The 15067-nt window shown below is 37.6% G+C and overlaps 1 protein-coding gene across 1 annotated transcript in view; it reads right to left on the bottom strand.

Annotated features, from left to right (window-relative positions):
- The window catches only part of ATP8A2 (ATPase phospholipid transporting 8A2), a 297173-nt gene that overhangs the window by 274225 nt on the left and 7881 nt on the right, over positions 1-15067 (bottom strand). The window contains exons 2-6 of the mRNA XM_062577183.1: positions 7397-7496; positions 6668-6766; positions 5781-5826; positions 1474-1514; positions 139-212 (exon numbers count right to left, since the gene is read on the bottom strand). Of these exons, the coding sequence (XP_062433167.1) occupies positions 139-212; positions 1474-1514; positions 5781-5826; positions 6668-6766; positions 7397-7496 (360 nt within the window). The remainder of the gene's footprint in view (positions 1-138; positions 213-1473; positions 1515-5780; positions 5827-6667; positions 6767-7396; positions 7497-15067) is intronic.

Below are 15067 nucleotides of genomic sequence, written 5' to 3'. Positions count from 1 at the left end.
TTAACATTATTGAAGTTCACTTTCATATGTGGAAAAAAGTGCCATCTGATACCTATTTTTAATAATAGTAACTACAGAGTTTAGAGTCCTCTGCACCTCAGTTCATCAGAGGCATCATTTCACACCCACTCAGGATACCTGGAAGATACAATGACCATGTCTGCTGGAAGATGTTGCCCATTGGTGACCTTCACAATATCGCCTACTGCCACCTATTGAATCAGGGGCAGGAACACAGTAGCATGAAAGAGAAAAACAAACAATTCGCTTGTCTGGAAGGTTAGTTTGTTATTTTCCTTCATCCAGTCAAAAAAACAGCATCATGCACATAACACTTAGAGATGTAGTGCTTCTGAAAATCAGAGTACTTTCATTGCAAATTTGGAAGTCTAAAATCAAAATATTTCCCTTTCTGAATGTAAAGTAAGCTGTTCTATTTAGAAGTGTGAACTTCCTTATCTTGTTTTTAAAAAGTGATTTCTCCTCCATTTTCTGATTTATCCAAATTGGAGTTTATTTTTCTTTAAGTGCAATCCTATCTCACTTACGGAAATATTTTTCCATGCAAAATAATTTTTAAGCTTTTTAATCTTCCTCAAATGTCAAGAATTTCTCACCTCCTTTATTTCTCACTTTTTCATCTATCTTTGTGTTATTCACCTACCCTGTCATCATTACCATCTTCTCCTAGCTTTCTTTAGTTTCACTACTTGTATTAATTACTGGCAAGAGGTATTGTCTGTAGAGACAATACCAAGTAGCTCTTCCTTGACCTCTACTCACTTGAAGTGTAAAAGGTCCCAATTTCTGGAATCACAGAATCATAGAATCATAGAATCAGTAAGGTTGGAAGGGACCTCTGGAGATCATCTAGTCCAACTGCCCTGCTTAGCAGGGTCACCTAGAGCATGTAATACTGAAATATATAATAATATACTGGAATACTGAAAACACAAAGAGTTTCCAACACTCTTGACAGCAGTCACATGCTTGATCATTCTTAGGATAAAAATCCCATTCAGATCCCTCAGGACAGCAGGCCAGGACTACACTGATGAGCATTGGGCTGCCGAGCATCCAATGGACTGCTTACAGCCTCAAATGGGCTTAAAACATTTTAACATATTAATTTATAAGAATTGAAAGAGATGGAACATTTGAACATGCAAATTTATTAGTTAAGGGAAAAGCTTATTCTGATCCCAGAGAAAGATTCCTCTGTAATTTTACCAGGAAAAAAAATAGGAATCTGTAGTCCAAGCAACTATTTTTACAGTAATTCATTAGCGCTTAAATCCTAGTACTGTGCTTCAGTCAAAGGTGGGTACTCAGCTGCTCTGGGCAATTCTCACTATTGTTACAGAAAGAATCCCTCCTACTGCAAGTTGAAAAAAACCTCATGTGATACAAATTAATCCTCTTAATTTATTCCAGCAAGACAAACTCTGGAAAAAAAAAAATCCAAGATTTTACCTCTTTCCAAATAATGTTCTGCCACATCCCATTTCTTAGAACTGGAAAGAAAATTTAAAATTAGATCAAAATAAATATCAAAGATTCAGACAAATTTCTGAATATGCATAAATAAGCAGTAGGGGATGTTAACTGGAGTGGGAACACACACATCAGAAAAGTATTTTTCAGAAGCTAGGATCACACATTGTCCACAGCTGTAGACACATGCCCCCAAGAAAGAGGAAGAATCTACTCTTAATATTTATACGCAATCATTATCATTGTCTGCTAGAGACTAGATAGTGGCCTGATTTTTCCTGGCCTCGTTTCAAACTAATATACAGAAAGTAACCACCACTACCCAGCTGAAAATTGATCTTCTTAGAAAAGGGTATTATGCCCATTGCCAACCAACACCAAGAGGTATATTCATCAGATGAAATGGTGATTTATTACAGTTTAATTCTCACCTTGTCCCCACATTTTACTCACTTCTAGGAAATACCTGAAGAAAAAGCCTTCATTGACTGACCCTCCAACCTCACTCTCATCTCAAGCGTCAGCCCTATATAGCAAGTTGAGTGTCAAGCAGGCTTTAAATCCTACTGGAAAGGAGAGATTAGCTTTGGAGAAAGCCCTAAATGCTGACGCTAAATTAAAAACAAACAAAAAAAAAGTATGTAGACCTTAAGCTTCTGTAGTGCTTAAGTCCCACAATGCTGTCCTGACAAGTTCATTGGTCATTTAATCTGGAACATGCCTTTTCACTTGAATAGTTCCTCTAGGTGCTCCTAATTTGTTCTGCACATACTTAACACTATCCTAGCCTAAACAGTCAAGTCAAACATTTCACTGCATCATCCTTCAGCAACCAAGTCCAAGACATCCAGTAGTCCAGCTGTGAGCTCATCAAGTATACCTAAACAAGATCAAACACTTCACTGAAGGTAGCCATGGCCAGTTTTAAAGAGGCTCAGAAGGTCTATAATAGCTCAAAGCTGAAGATCTCAGCCCCTCACTTTCTGAGTACGAGCAGTTCTCTCTTCAGTGCTATGTAATTCTTATCAGTAACTCAGATGAAGAACATGCCAAATCCCAAGAAAACAGAATTTGATTGGATGCAGCCTCAGCTGCCCTACTCAGGCCGCTCCACAAATGAATGAGAGATGCATCAGGCCAGAACACAAGAAGCCCATCTCTTACTCCTAGCTGTCAGGTATCACACTTGGGAGCAGAGAATCCTGAGATCTGTACTTCTAATACTGTAGTTTACTTCATTATGATCCATCTGCAATTTAATGTGAGATACGCGGACAGCAACAGAAGCACTGGTAGTGATGTGTCCAAACCTTTGAGCTTCCATTTGAATAAGTATACGGTAGCTCAGGATCAGCATACAGGTTTATTGCTCCGCTTCCTTCCTTCTTCCAAGCTATGTTTGAACTGAGCTTTGCTCAATTCAGAATTCAGGAGGATCTCAAGTAAGACACATGTACCCACAGCCTTGTTTCAAGAACCTAAACTCTCAAGTACAGACCACAACACCTAGCATCTCCTATTCCTAGCTTTAAGCAGCTCCCATGCACACAAATCACATTGTTGCATGTCTGCAAGAAATGATGAAGTTACTAAGTCAGGAACCTGGCCTTTGTGTACAATAATTTGCTTTCTTTTTACAGGAAAACAGTTTAGCTTTCATGCTTACTGAAATCAATTTACTCATTAAAATTAATTAGTCAAGCAAATTACTGAAGCATTTGCTTTTGATGGAGGAGGCTGCGGGGAAACATGGATAACCTCAAAAGCTAAGGACAAAGCTTACTTTAAATATAACAGTTCAGAGATTTGGGGTTTGAAATTTTCTACCTTCTACTCTGCTTTACCCACCACTGTAGTAGTACTCCAAAGGATGGAATAATACTTTCTAGAAAGTGTTTCTAGGAGTGTAAAATTGGTAAGCTTTTCATTCATAAGATTCTTTAGTCAACATAGCAAAAATCTGTTCCATTTAAGTCTAAGAAAAAAACACACTGTGAAGGAATTAAGGAGTATGAAGGACAGAGTCAGTCTGAGGTGAAGTTAGTTGATTGTAAGTGCCTACATGTGAGCTAACATCACATGAACTAACATCTGAACTCACACTCTAGTCAGTGGATATCTAGAACTTAAAGTAGTCACCCACACCTACATCCTAGGTCACTTCAAGTGACTGCAGGCATATCTCACACGGCTTCCAGCTGCTGCGCTTGAAGGACTTGCATCTACCATTGCTCCTGTGGAAGAATCTGAACTGGCATCTACTTTTCTAGGGCATGTCACACAATATAAATGTTTATGGTTTATACCCTAATACAACAAAAAATGGATCAATAGATCAAAATATTCAGTGATGATTTCTCCACACCTATGTAATATTTTGTTCAGTGTCTTCAGTTAGGATTAGATTTAGTTTGGACCCTAGTTTCAGTGTCCTCTTCACACAGGCCACTTGAAGCTATCTGAGACATGAAACATTGGCTTAGAGTCTAACACACTCTGACCCCTGAAGGAGATGAATAATGTACACCGAGAGCAGAACAACTTCAGTATCCTCCAAAGATAGTTTAATTTATACATATCAAACCCATTATGTGAAGTAAACCAAAGTTTTCAACGGAGAATTTGTTTTAAAACTGCGCTACTGACAGCTCAAAACTAAACAAAGAAAAATGCAAAGCCTACTGAAGCAAGCACTTGGTCACTGCATGCAGTGGTGTTCAGAACATAGCTCCTTGAGTCAGCCAGATATCAACTTTAAGGTGAATTGAATTGCTCTAAACTGACTGCACTGACTAAATCTCACTCAGCATAGATAAGCTAAAATTACTATGGGCAAATACAGATAGCCACATTTAATGCATTTTAATCCTATCCTGAATATGAACTGGCTTTTCATTCTTAAAATGCAAGTCTCACGAATAGACCTCTAAATTTCCACTCTTCAGAAAAATAAGCATATAGAGTTTGAGGTATCATTTTGAAAACTCTATTCAGAGTTTTTAAAATGTAAAGAATAAAACTTTACAAGACAAGCACCATTTTCAAGTACTAATTTCTCTAACTCCGTAAGATTATCTTGTTTTCTTTAAGGTTGTCTCTCCATGCGTAGTGGGATAAACTTCCTTTAAAATGTTTATTTTCCGTCCAACTACAAATGAATTATATGGAATTGCCTATGTGACCTTTGAAAGAGCAATCTTTCATATGGCTTATAACAAGGCCTGTTGTGCTACAGCCAGTTAACTGCCAAATCCTCAGGGCTAATAAATATGGCGCACTTGCAGCATCTCCCCAACAAATCGTGGAAGAAAAAAAAAAAAAAGAAATCACCTCCAGGAATCGGTAAAGCAATACTGTCTTTGAGAGCTGTTAATATAGAGTCTCAGTGATGAGCTTATCCTCTCAGGCATGAAGAAAAAAATCCTTCCTGAAAGCAATCCTGCGAGCATTTTTGCTTCATAACTCAACTACAAAGCTAGTGGATTGTTTGGTTTCCTTCACTTCTTTAAGCACTTCTTTTTTAAAACTTGAGCTAAATGTATTTGGGAAGAAGGGCTTCTACTGAAAGTTCGCTTTCCTGTGTTTTCAGCTTGAACAGTAAATTGCAGTCAGTGACGTCCAGAAATTCCTTGAGGAGCAGCAAAGGAGCTGTCCAACAGGGACCACTGAAGTCCCATGCCCTCACACTAAGTTCAACTGCCAGGAAGCAATTAGTCTCAGCACAAAACTAGCTCTTCATATTTTCTGCGCAGGTTTTCAGTTAAGGGACAGAAAAATCCAAGTGGTGCTTTCAGGTATTCAGTATTAAGCAGTTGCCAGTAAATTGGGGAAAAACGGATATTTAGCAGAATTTCTTCCTTCATTAGCATTTCAAGGAAGCAAACCCACAGAACCGCCACAGTTCTTCCTGTATTTTAAGGGCAGCAGCATTTAACAATGATTTTTTTCAAAAATCCTTTGAAGCAATCTTTCAAAGTCGGAAGGAATTTAAAGTATCAATATACAGGGGTTTTGAGTGGAGGTTGGGGAGGGGGTTATTTGGTTTTCTTGGGGAGAAACTGTGTAACATTGGAGAGCCTTAAGACTACCTCTACACATTTAAAACTCTTGATTATCAAGTTTTTCAGACTGATGCAGAAAAAGTCCTAACAAAATAGTAACTCCTCAAAAGATATGCACCACCATTATAACAATTTAAGCAACAGAACCATTTAAAAATAAATGTTCTAGTATTTACTAGTTACACTTCAAATACTTGACTCTACTTTAAGACAGCTTAGTCTTACCTATTGTTTTCTTTTTATTTACTGCACTGTCTGCCTTATGTCGTTTCTGCAAGAAAATAAAACAAGTAATTACACAAAGATTCCAAAACCATTAACTCAAAGCTAGAAACATGACAAGCTGCAAGATGATGCATGAAGTCCTTTTTGCCTTTATGTTAGATTTATAAAAAAGAAAACCCACACATAAATCATCTAAATACAGAGACTTGTAAAAGGAAGGGGGGAAAAAAGCAACTTAAAATGAGAGTCCCTGTGTTGGAAACCAAACTCAGACTTGGATCAACGGTAAAAAATCCCCAGTCTCCAAAACTGAAAGAAGGAATAGCAAATGCTGGCATACCTAGACAAAAGGTGGAAGAAACATTCTGCATGCTATTTATTTTAATTGTAATTCAAAGTTAACTTATTTATCATGACTTTGCATAGCAGAAAGACCTATTTATTATAAACAGTATCTAAAAAACTTAATATAGGTTTTCTCCAAAACAGTTTGCTCAATTCTAAAACTTTTTTCAGTTTTGAAGACTAGCAAAGGCCACATTTCTGTCAGGCCTGTACAGCATCACTACAATGACCATGTCCTTCTATCCAGGCCTTTCTAATGAAAGCACTAAAACAACTCCTGAAGAGGTAGAAGGAAGTGTTCTGGCTTTCAGTTGCCTGACTTCCTTGTTTGCCATATATCCATGATGCGACAAGCCTAATTTAGCTCAGCATGCTATAGAAATTCTAGTTGAGTTAAGAGCTTTGAAAGTCAAAAGGACATTTTGTAATTGTTCAGTGATGACCTGATACACAGTAAGAGAGATGTACAGCTTTGTGGAGCCCCATCATTTTTAGCCCCTTTTCTGTCTTTAGCACTACTTCCCCCAATACGCCGTACTCACATAGTCTTCTATAATTTCTTTGATGCCAGCAACGGTTAAAATAAATAGCAATGGCACCAAGGTGGTATATCTTCCTGTTGGAGAGACATCAGGAATTTGCTGTGAACAGAAAAAAAAATCCATTGTGTACTTGTATTTAAAATAGTTTCCAGGAAATTTGGAATTTTATCAAAAGCTCTGACAAGAGAAGGTAGAGCTTGAATTCCAATTTGTGCCTCATAGGCTAATACACACACTAAAATTAGAGATGTCAGAGCTCTAGGTAGATTTGAAGAAACTGGCCCTGTAAAGTAATAAAACGAAATTGTTCTACAAGCCTTTTATTCTTCATTTCTCCTCTCTCCCTACGCAAAACATCCAACTGATGTAAATCTTTGATTCCAGGTGAAGATCTACACTCTGAACAACCAGTAGTTTCACAAGAATCCATACATGCTGTTTTCAGTATGGGTCAATAGCTTCATATTTTATGGTACTATTTGTTTTTGGTTGTCTTTTTCTTAAGTTAAAAAAAACAGTTTAATTTTAGGAAGTATATTTTAAAGTCTTCTACTTACCTTCTAATCACAGTGGTAAAGTGAATTGCCTATCTTATGAAAGCACATACCTCAATATTACTATTTAACATATGCTTAAGTACTTGTTTGCAGTTAAAGATCAAGATTCAAATAACTGTTATACTGTATTAGTTGTTCATTTTATAATAAAAGCAAAATAGTAAGACTATACCTGCAGTAAGGCAATGAAGAGGAAGAATGCATTTGCAGCTTTTCTTATCTGCTCATACAGGAATCGAGGTAGAAATGTCACCACACTGTACTTGGCTGTGCTGCAGGTTAGAAGAGGAAGGTTTTTATTCTAAAGAACTCCATCTGAACATCATGCAGGGACTATGGCTGACATCTTTAAATTAGGCTTCTAAATCTGGTGTTAAAAATAGTTCAAAAGCCATACAAAGACAAGCATAGAACATGGAGGAAATGACAAAGGTATCTGTGTTATAAGGAAGAGCTGTACAGAGATATCACACAGTAGACCTAAAGGCTGACAGTCCCACTCTACTTTTACTATTGCATGAAGCATCAGATGACAAAAATTGGTTCAGCCCAAACTTCAGCACTGTGAACATGTAACATTTCAGCTCAATCACTTCAAAGCACTTAATCAAATGCTTATCCCTCATCATAGCCTGAAACTTAAGTGTGTTGAGATGGGCTCACCTGAACAGAGGAGAAATTAGAAATTCTAAAGTGCTCTTTTTAAAGCATCCTTCTTCCCAGTTCAGAAGCATGTTCAGTTATGAATACCAGACCATAAAAAGAATATGCACTTTTTCAGAATAATCTTTTCTGGCTATTTTGTAGAGTCATTATATTTTTGCGTTAGGGTAGTTGAAATATGAATATATTGCAATAACTGGTCTCAAGAAGCTATATGACTTCTTGTCTCTTACATCAATTCCAGCAATGGTCATTCTGATAGATCTGGGTAAAACTTCAGAAAAGTATCAAAATTACAAGAACATTTACCCATCCAGTTTTAAAGTAGAGCCATGACTACATGAGAATGGCTTATACATTACCAAAACTAACCTAAAAAGAGATTAAGACATTCCAGCCATCCACATGCCTTCTTGATGCAGGTTCTGCAGCACAAGGAACTTTCTTGTGCTATCCAAGCAACACGAGTGACCAAGTCTATCCATAGCATGTAATGTCCCATTATATGGGAAAGAGGACTATTTACTAGAATAAAACTAAAATTACTCTAACCAATGAAGGAGTTATGACATCTCCCTAGACCAGCCAGAGAATGTATTTTAGAGGTCATTATTGTATTTCCCACCCCACACTGTATTACCTTAGCACCTTCCCCACTGTTAAATACTGAGCACCAGCAAAGTTGGAATTTTGTTCTTAAAGTGCTTGCAGCTACGGTATGACTTTCATCCCCTCAACACTGATAAATTCTACTAGAGTCAGACAACCTGTGTCAAAGATCTTTTTTTAAAGGAGACTTGCATTCCTAGTGACCAGAGAATCCAAAAACACTTTAAGGGGCTCAATTATTTCCTGAAGCACTAGCAATACAGCTCCTAGACTACAGGCAAGGCGCTATCATATCCAAGTTCAGAAAAGTACTCTTGGCACTTTTGGAATTAAGACTGGCCATCTGTGGAAAGCTTTTCCAGTTCTCTCCCATCAGTATGTCTTTCAGATAAATTAAAATCCACAGCATTACCATTCACAAACAATGAAAACCAGATACATAAAGAAACACTTGACTATGAGCTACCTTTCCCAATTAATTGGTTGCTATGCGTAAAATTCTTACTATTTATCTCCTTAAATTACAGGCACTTCAGGTCAACAGGATTTCTTGCCTATGTACAAGGTTACAGAATAGCAATCTCCAAGACCTTTTACTTATTTGCTTTAATCCCTTTCCTCTCCCTCTTGTTTTGCCAGTCCCCAAGCCTAAGCACTCTAGTGAGATTCAGTTGTATCCTCCACAGACTAGAATGGCAACAAGAGGCAATATGGCACTTGGTGGTATGTGAAGTTCTACTTTTGGAATAGAGCCACAGTGGTGGGAGTTAAACAGAATGATCAAGTAAGACCCTATCTTATTAGGCTGGTCTGGTTATATTTCAATTTCATCTGGTTTCCTCTTCAAATAATTATAGGCCCCTGCTAGATTCAGTACAAGTCAGTTATTACTTTAACTGTGTGTCTAGAAAGAAAAAGATAGCATGACAACATATCTAATATTACAGGCTATAGACATCCTATTGCTACTAGCATGCAAAATCATGCATTAATGTAGTCAATGTAATATTTTTAAAGAAAGTTTAAGTGGTCAGATTTCAACAGTAAGTCATGCTAACTAACTTGAATAAAAACATGCATCCAGATTAAAAGCATAAAATTTTTATTATAAAAATGAAGACATTATAAGTTAGTGTTTTGAAATGCTATTAGTTCTTTCAAAGTAAGATTAAAAGACTTTTAGTTCTAAATCACATTTGCTTAGTCCCCAGTGTAATATAATCCTCCTATAATATGCAACATAATTAAACATGCAGAAGTCTCAGCAGAAATCTTGTACCTAATGAGGGGGGTGAGGAGGGGTAAACCATGTTAACATGTTTAGACCTACCACAGAAGTGAAGTCCCCAAGCAGCACCAACTAATCAGAAACCAAGAACTAGCAGCTTTCAAAGTTCCCTCAAATTCCACATCCCAATCACATACAATGTTTTACAGGTCACTAAGCTACAGAAGAAACAGAATACTACAAAAAATGCATTCGCATTGTACATCAAAATGGTACGCCCATGCAGTTTGCTAGGATTATATTAGAGTAAGAATTGATCTCCAACTGCAAGCAAGCTGAAACTTAATGTTTTACCACTTACTAACTTCTAAATGTATCAAGGGTCAAAACAACACTCCTATTCTAATAACCGTGTTAATGCCACCACAATAAGGCTTTCTTTTGAATGATCTTTATACACACTAAGTCCCTCCAGCCATGCAGTTTGTTACCTAAGTAACATGACAGATGCTTACAAAGTAGTAGGCATGGCTCTAATTAGACAGAGGCATATTCAGCTGTTGCCATGCAGACCAGGAACAGTAATCACATGTTGTTATAAAAAGCTGGTGTACATTTTTTTTAAAGAGAAAGCTCCTTATGAAAAACTGATACTCCTGCCCAGCCTAGATTACTTGCTGAACTGGGCTCTGAAAAGCAGCTCTCCAAAGGAGAAATGCAAAAACTGCAAATATGAAAGCAGTATGCTTCCTCTTAACAGACACATTGTAGATGACTCTTCAGCATAATCAAAGCTCAAATAGAGACACTACAACCTTCAGGTGAGGAGGTAGAAAATTTATGCAGCTTATTTGTAGCAAAACTTTGGTCACTAAATAAAGATGACCACACACAGAGGTTAGCCCTCTGAAGAGCTCTAGTCAGTGCCAGAGCATCTCCAAAGAAATGTCTGGTACTCAATCCAAGAACATCAGCTCCACAGTTCACAAAACCAGTTGCGGCAGAGAAGGGGAGCATATGCAGGAAACCTAAGAACTATAATTGGCATTTAAAAAAGCAACAGCTGTTAAGCAGGGTTTGTATAGTCAACTACGAAGTTTGATATTTAAACAGATATCCAAACATCAAAAGGAGATCTGTCTCCTTTATATGTGCAACTCAATTCAGATGAAAGTTATGTTTCAAGTTATACCACTGTATAAATCAGAAGGAGCTCCAAACCCAATTAAGTTAGTTTGGATACAGATCAGTACAGCTGAAAGCAGAACCTGGTTCCACTTTTTCCTACAACAACACACAGAGATTTTTCTAAAAGCAAACACTGTGCAATTTGAGCAAATTAATGTCATTCACATATCTTCACTAATTACCATGCTTCTGAACTACCAGTGATTAGTCATTTTGAGAACATTCATATAAACACTACCAAAAAACTGTAAGATGAGAAACTCAATGAGTGGTTTTACAGTATACTTTCCCATTGGTTCGGTTGGAATTTTGTATGACAACTCCCATACCTGCCATTTTCCTCATTTCCTCTCCCTGCCTTCCCAAAATACTTCAGTTTTTCCTCTATCAAATGATACTTTAATGAGCAACAAAAGCTATAACAGAGGTAAAAAGGTTGCTTCCTTCAGAATGGTATGTGTGCTGGCAATGTGCAGCTGAGTATGGCTCTACATTTTCCAAGGCAGACACTTAGCAGCTCCACTCCTTCACTGAGAATTTTAAGTTATTTGACAGCTCTTCAAGACAGAAGTTGAACCTTTAGATTTGCTGTATTGTGAAAAGTAGGACCTCCTGGAGACACATCATCTTATTTCTCCAAGGGAGGCAAGTATGACAAAGAGCCCTTTCCAAGTCGGTATTCACCACTATATGAACTCCACAGTTCACACACTTGAGTTATTCCCTAATACGAGAGTTAAGGGCTACAGAGTATTATTTGATTTCAGTGCTTTTAACACATGTGCATACTAGGCAGCCAGTGCCAGTCTTCAGAAAAATTCACTAAAACACAGTTCAGTTATGTTCAGTTATTTACAATCATGGTAAATAATTAGAACATTTAGTTTCCAGTCTCCTGAATACTGCTCTTGTCTACAAATTAGGAAGTCCCACATACCTTGCTGAGACCAAGACTTGTGTTTTTGCATTAGGCATTTGCTTCACTTGAGTTCAACTCCAGTATTTCAAAAGTATTCAAGAATATATGCACAAATGGCTTAAGTTGCAGAATCCTCTCGTTACAATTTTTGCTTACAGAAGCAATAGAAAGTAGCCAGTGATGGATCTGAGGTGCTGATTCTACAGCCTGTATATAGCTTCCTAAGCAATACCTCCACTATATATGATGATCTTTAGTTAAACATACAAAATAATTTGGGGGGGGGGAAGATGTAGTAGCAAATGAAGAGTTATCTACATGCGAAGTCCAGGAATCAATCTTTGAAAGGACTACATGCATTGAATAGAGAAACATCAGCTGGTATTTTGGGGCTACAATTTACAGAAGCAAATCTTAAGAACAGGCACAGCAATGTGAATCATACTGGAAGCGCTGAGTGATTAGAATGTACACTGAGGACTTGAACTCTTCTCTCACCAAGCAGGCTTTGTTTCCATTAAAACATACAAAAGGTTAGATTTTCTGATACAGAAGGAGAAAAATCAAGATTTGCTTGAACTAAAGGCTCAAACATTTTGTCTTCAGTGGAGCTGTGTGCACACTAAGGTCCTTCAGGCACATGACAGAGTGACATCAGCTTCAAAGGAGCATCAGCTCTTAAATGCAGAAGCAGTATTAACACAGGCTAAGACAGTCACCGTTGCTATGTGAGGCACAGCAGCAAGCATTACATTTTTCAAGTAACATTAAAGCAAAAGCCAATAAGCAATTATAGTGCCAGGTAAGAGAATGCACTTTCATACAGAACATGTCACTAAAAAAAACAGTTCTACCATCAAACCTAGACGTACGAACAAGCTCTAGGCATTGCACGAGTATGACAGTGAAACAGTAAGATCACTTAACTCCTTACATATATGAAAGATTCCGTAATATGTTCATGAAACAGATGATTAAAAATAGAAAAAAACAGCCATTTACAAATTCTCTAAGAAGATACTACGAAGGCTTATATAAGGATCATTCGCTTATATGCCTATGCAATGATTGATTGACTGAAAATTAGGCCCTAAACCACAGTGTTAGTTCACCATAGCAGGCAGCTATTTAAATCTGTGGACAAATGCTACCTCCATTCTAATCTGTAGAGAGAAGCCTAGCTCTGTCAAATAAATCCTTAAGACTAAAGTTGCAGTAAAGGTTTCACTGAACTGTGTCATGGTCTGTACACTATTATCAACTAAGAAAAGTATATGTGGTGCTTAAATACTCTAGACAGTTTGAGACACAGACAATGAGCTCAGGTCAAAAGAGTGTAAAAGAATCAGTGAAGTGCAAGACTCCAACCCTATGTAGATGATACTGCTTAAAGCTGAAGCACCTGACCAACACAAGGCAAAGAACCAAGAGCCATGTCTCTCAAATCTGTGAGGAACCACTGCCCAGAGTCCAAGCGACTGTTTTGTTTCACTGCTTTTTCCTGCACTCCCCTACAATTTCTCTATAGGTACAATGACATCTGGCACGTACAAGAAGTTTACATATTGTTAAAAGATAAAACAGCTCATAACTTAGTTGAAAGGACATTCTTCTGCCTAACTGCTGAAGCCTCAAGCCTAGAAGTTTCCAACAGAGCTGTTGCACTACTGTAAAAGAGATAAATCCCTTGTCCTAAATTACTATCATGGACAACAAAACTGTTTAGGAGTATTCAGGTGTACTAGGATTAAGCTACTTGAACTTTGGTAGTGCACAGAAAATACTTTCAGCAACTCCAAATTGCAGTACCCAATACACTGCAAACACTCTTAGCAATGGGACAGTATTCCTGTTAAGAACTTCTTCACTTCCCCATCTCTCCCTAAGTGCAAGGATTCCTATATTTACCAGATGGGCTCCCACTGGAAGTTATAGGCACCACTACATGTTCTGGAAGACTTGTTTGTCCCCTTACTTTCTAGGGTGGCTTGAATAAGCGTACTCAAAAGTCCTTTCTCACATCTTGTGATCTGAGGAGAAAAAGACCATTTCATACTAACTTAATAAATTCAAGACAAATCAAGTCAGCCCATAGTAACTCCGCTGAGAGTCAGCTTCCACCAGTGTGTTGCGGGCGAGGATACCAGGAAGCCAAGTTTCTCTAAAGAACAGTTTGTTTTAATTGAGATGCAATACCTCATAAGCATTAGATTAAGATAGAGAAGTAGACAGCTCTGAACACTAACGTGTAAAAGTATTTCATACAAGAAGCTTAATTTAGTGAAAACATCTCAATAATATGCAAGAATACTATACTATAATTTATACCTAATCACAGCCTAATAAAAAAGGGAAGATAAATGTAACATTCACTGACTACATTTGCTTGTACTAGCAAGTAGTGTTACTCAACCAAATGTACAAGTTCTACTTCAGGGGCAAGACATTAAGGCTTATAACCCAGCTTGGCTGAGCTACTTGCACTGTCTCAAGAGCCACATCAGCAATAAGCTTATCCTAAAGTGTTTCACCTTAGTTGTCAACTCTGTATAGACCATTAAGACAAAAGGGCATACAAAATGCATTATGAATTGTTATCCACTGAAGCACAACAATCCCATTACTGTCTAGCTCAAAAGAGTAATTGTTATCCACCTAGTAATTCCGCCCCCCCCCCCCAAATTCCTAACCTGTGGTACCTTGTGCAAATTACTCCAGAATCAACAGGAGTTTGAGTTGAAACAGGAATTTTGTCATATTTAGGCAGCAAAATATTTTAAAAACTAATTAGTGTAATGTAATTGGAGTTCTCAAAATAAGTATTCTTCTTCCAGCAAAAAAGACCTCCTATGGCAGTGCTTAGGGCAATTTTAACACACAACAAGCATTTAGGATGACTGTTTATGTTCAGTTTAACAAGATTTCATAGACACATTTAATAGAAGTTACACCATCCAAATCTGGTACACTCTGGAGGTTTTTGCTAAAGCATGTCAATAGAAAAGCCCTTTCCATTTGTTCTCTATTCATGCAACCCCTGCAGAAAGGGGAACACACTGCTGGCTGTTTTTCAATTACAAATACATTGACAACAAAGCATGTTTAGGAAGCAGAACTAAAAGCTTGTAGGCATGATATTGTTTGAGTACCCTCTGATATTGCCAGGTCACCACTATACAAATATGCCCTGACTTCTCAGCAGCCCTGCTGACAAACAGAATTCAATAAAGTAGAGC

The sequence above is a fragment of the Rhea pennata genome, chromosome 1 (assembly GCF_028389875.1).
Source record: "Rhea pennata isolate bPtePen1 chromosome 1, bPtePen1.pri, whole genome shotgun sequence".
Lineage (NCBI taxonomy): Eukaryota > Metazoa > Chordata > Aves > Rheiformes > Rheidae > Rhea > Rhea pennata.
This window is presented reverse-complemented; position numbering and strand designations above follow the sequence as displayed.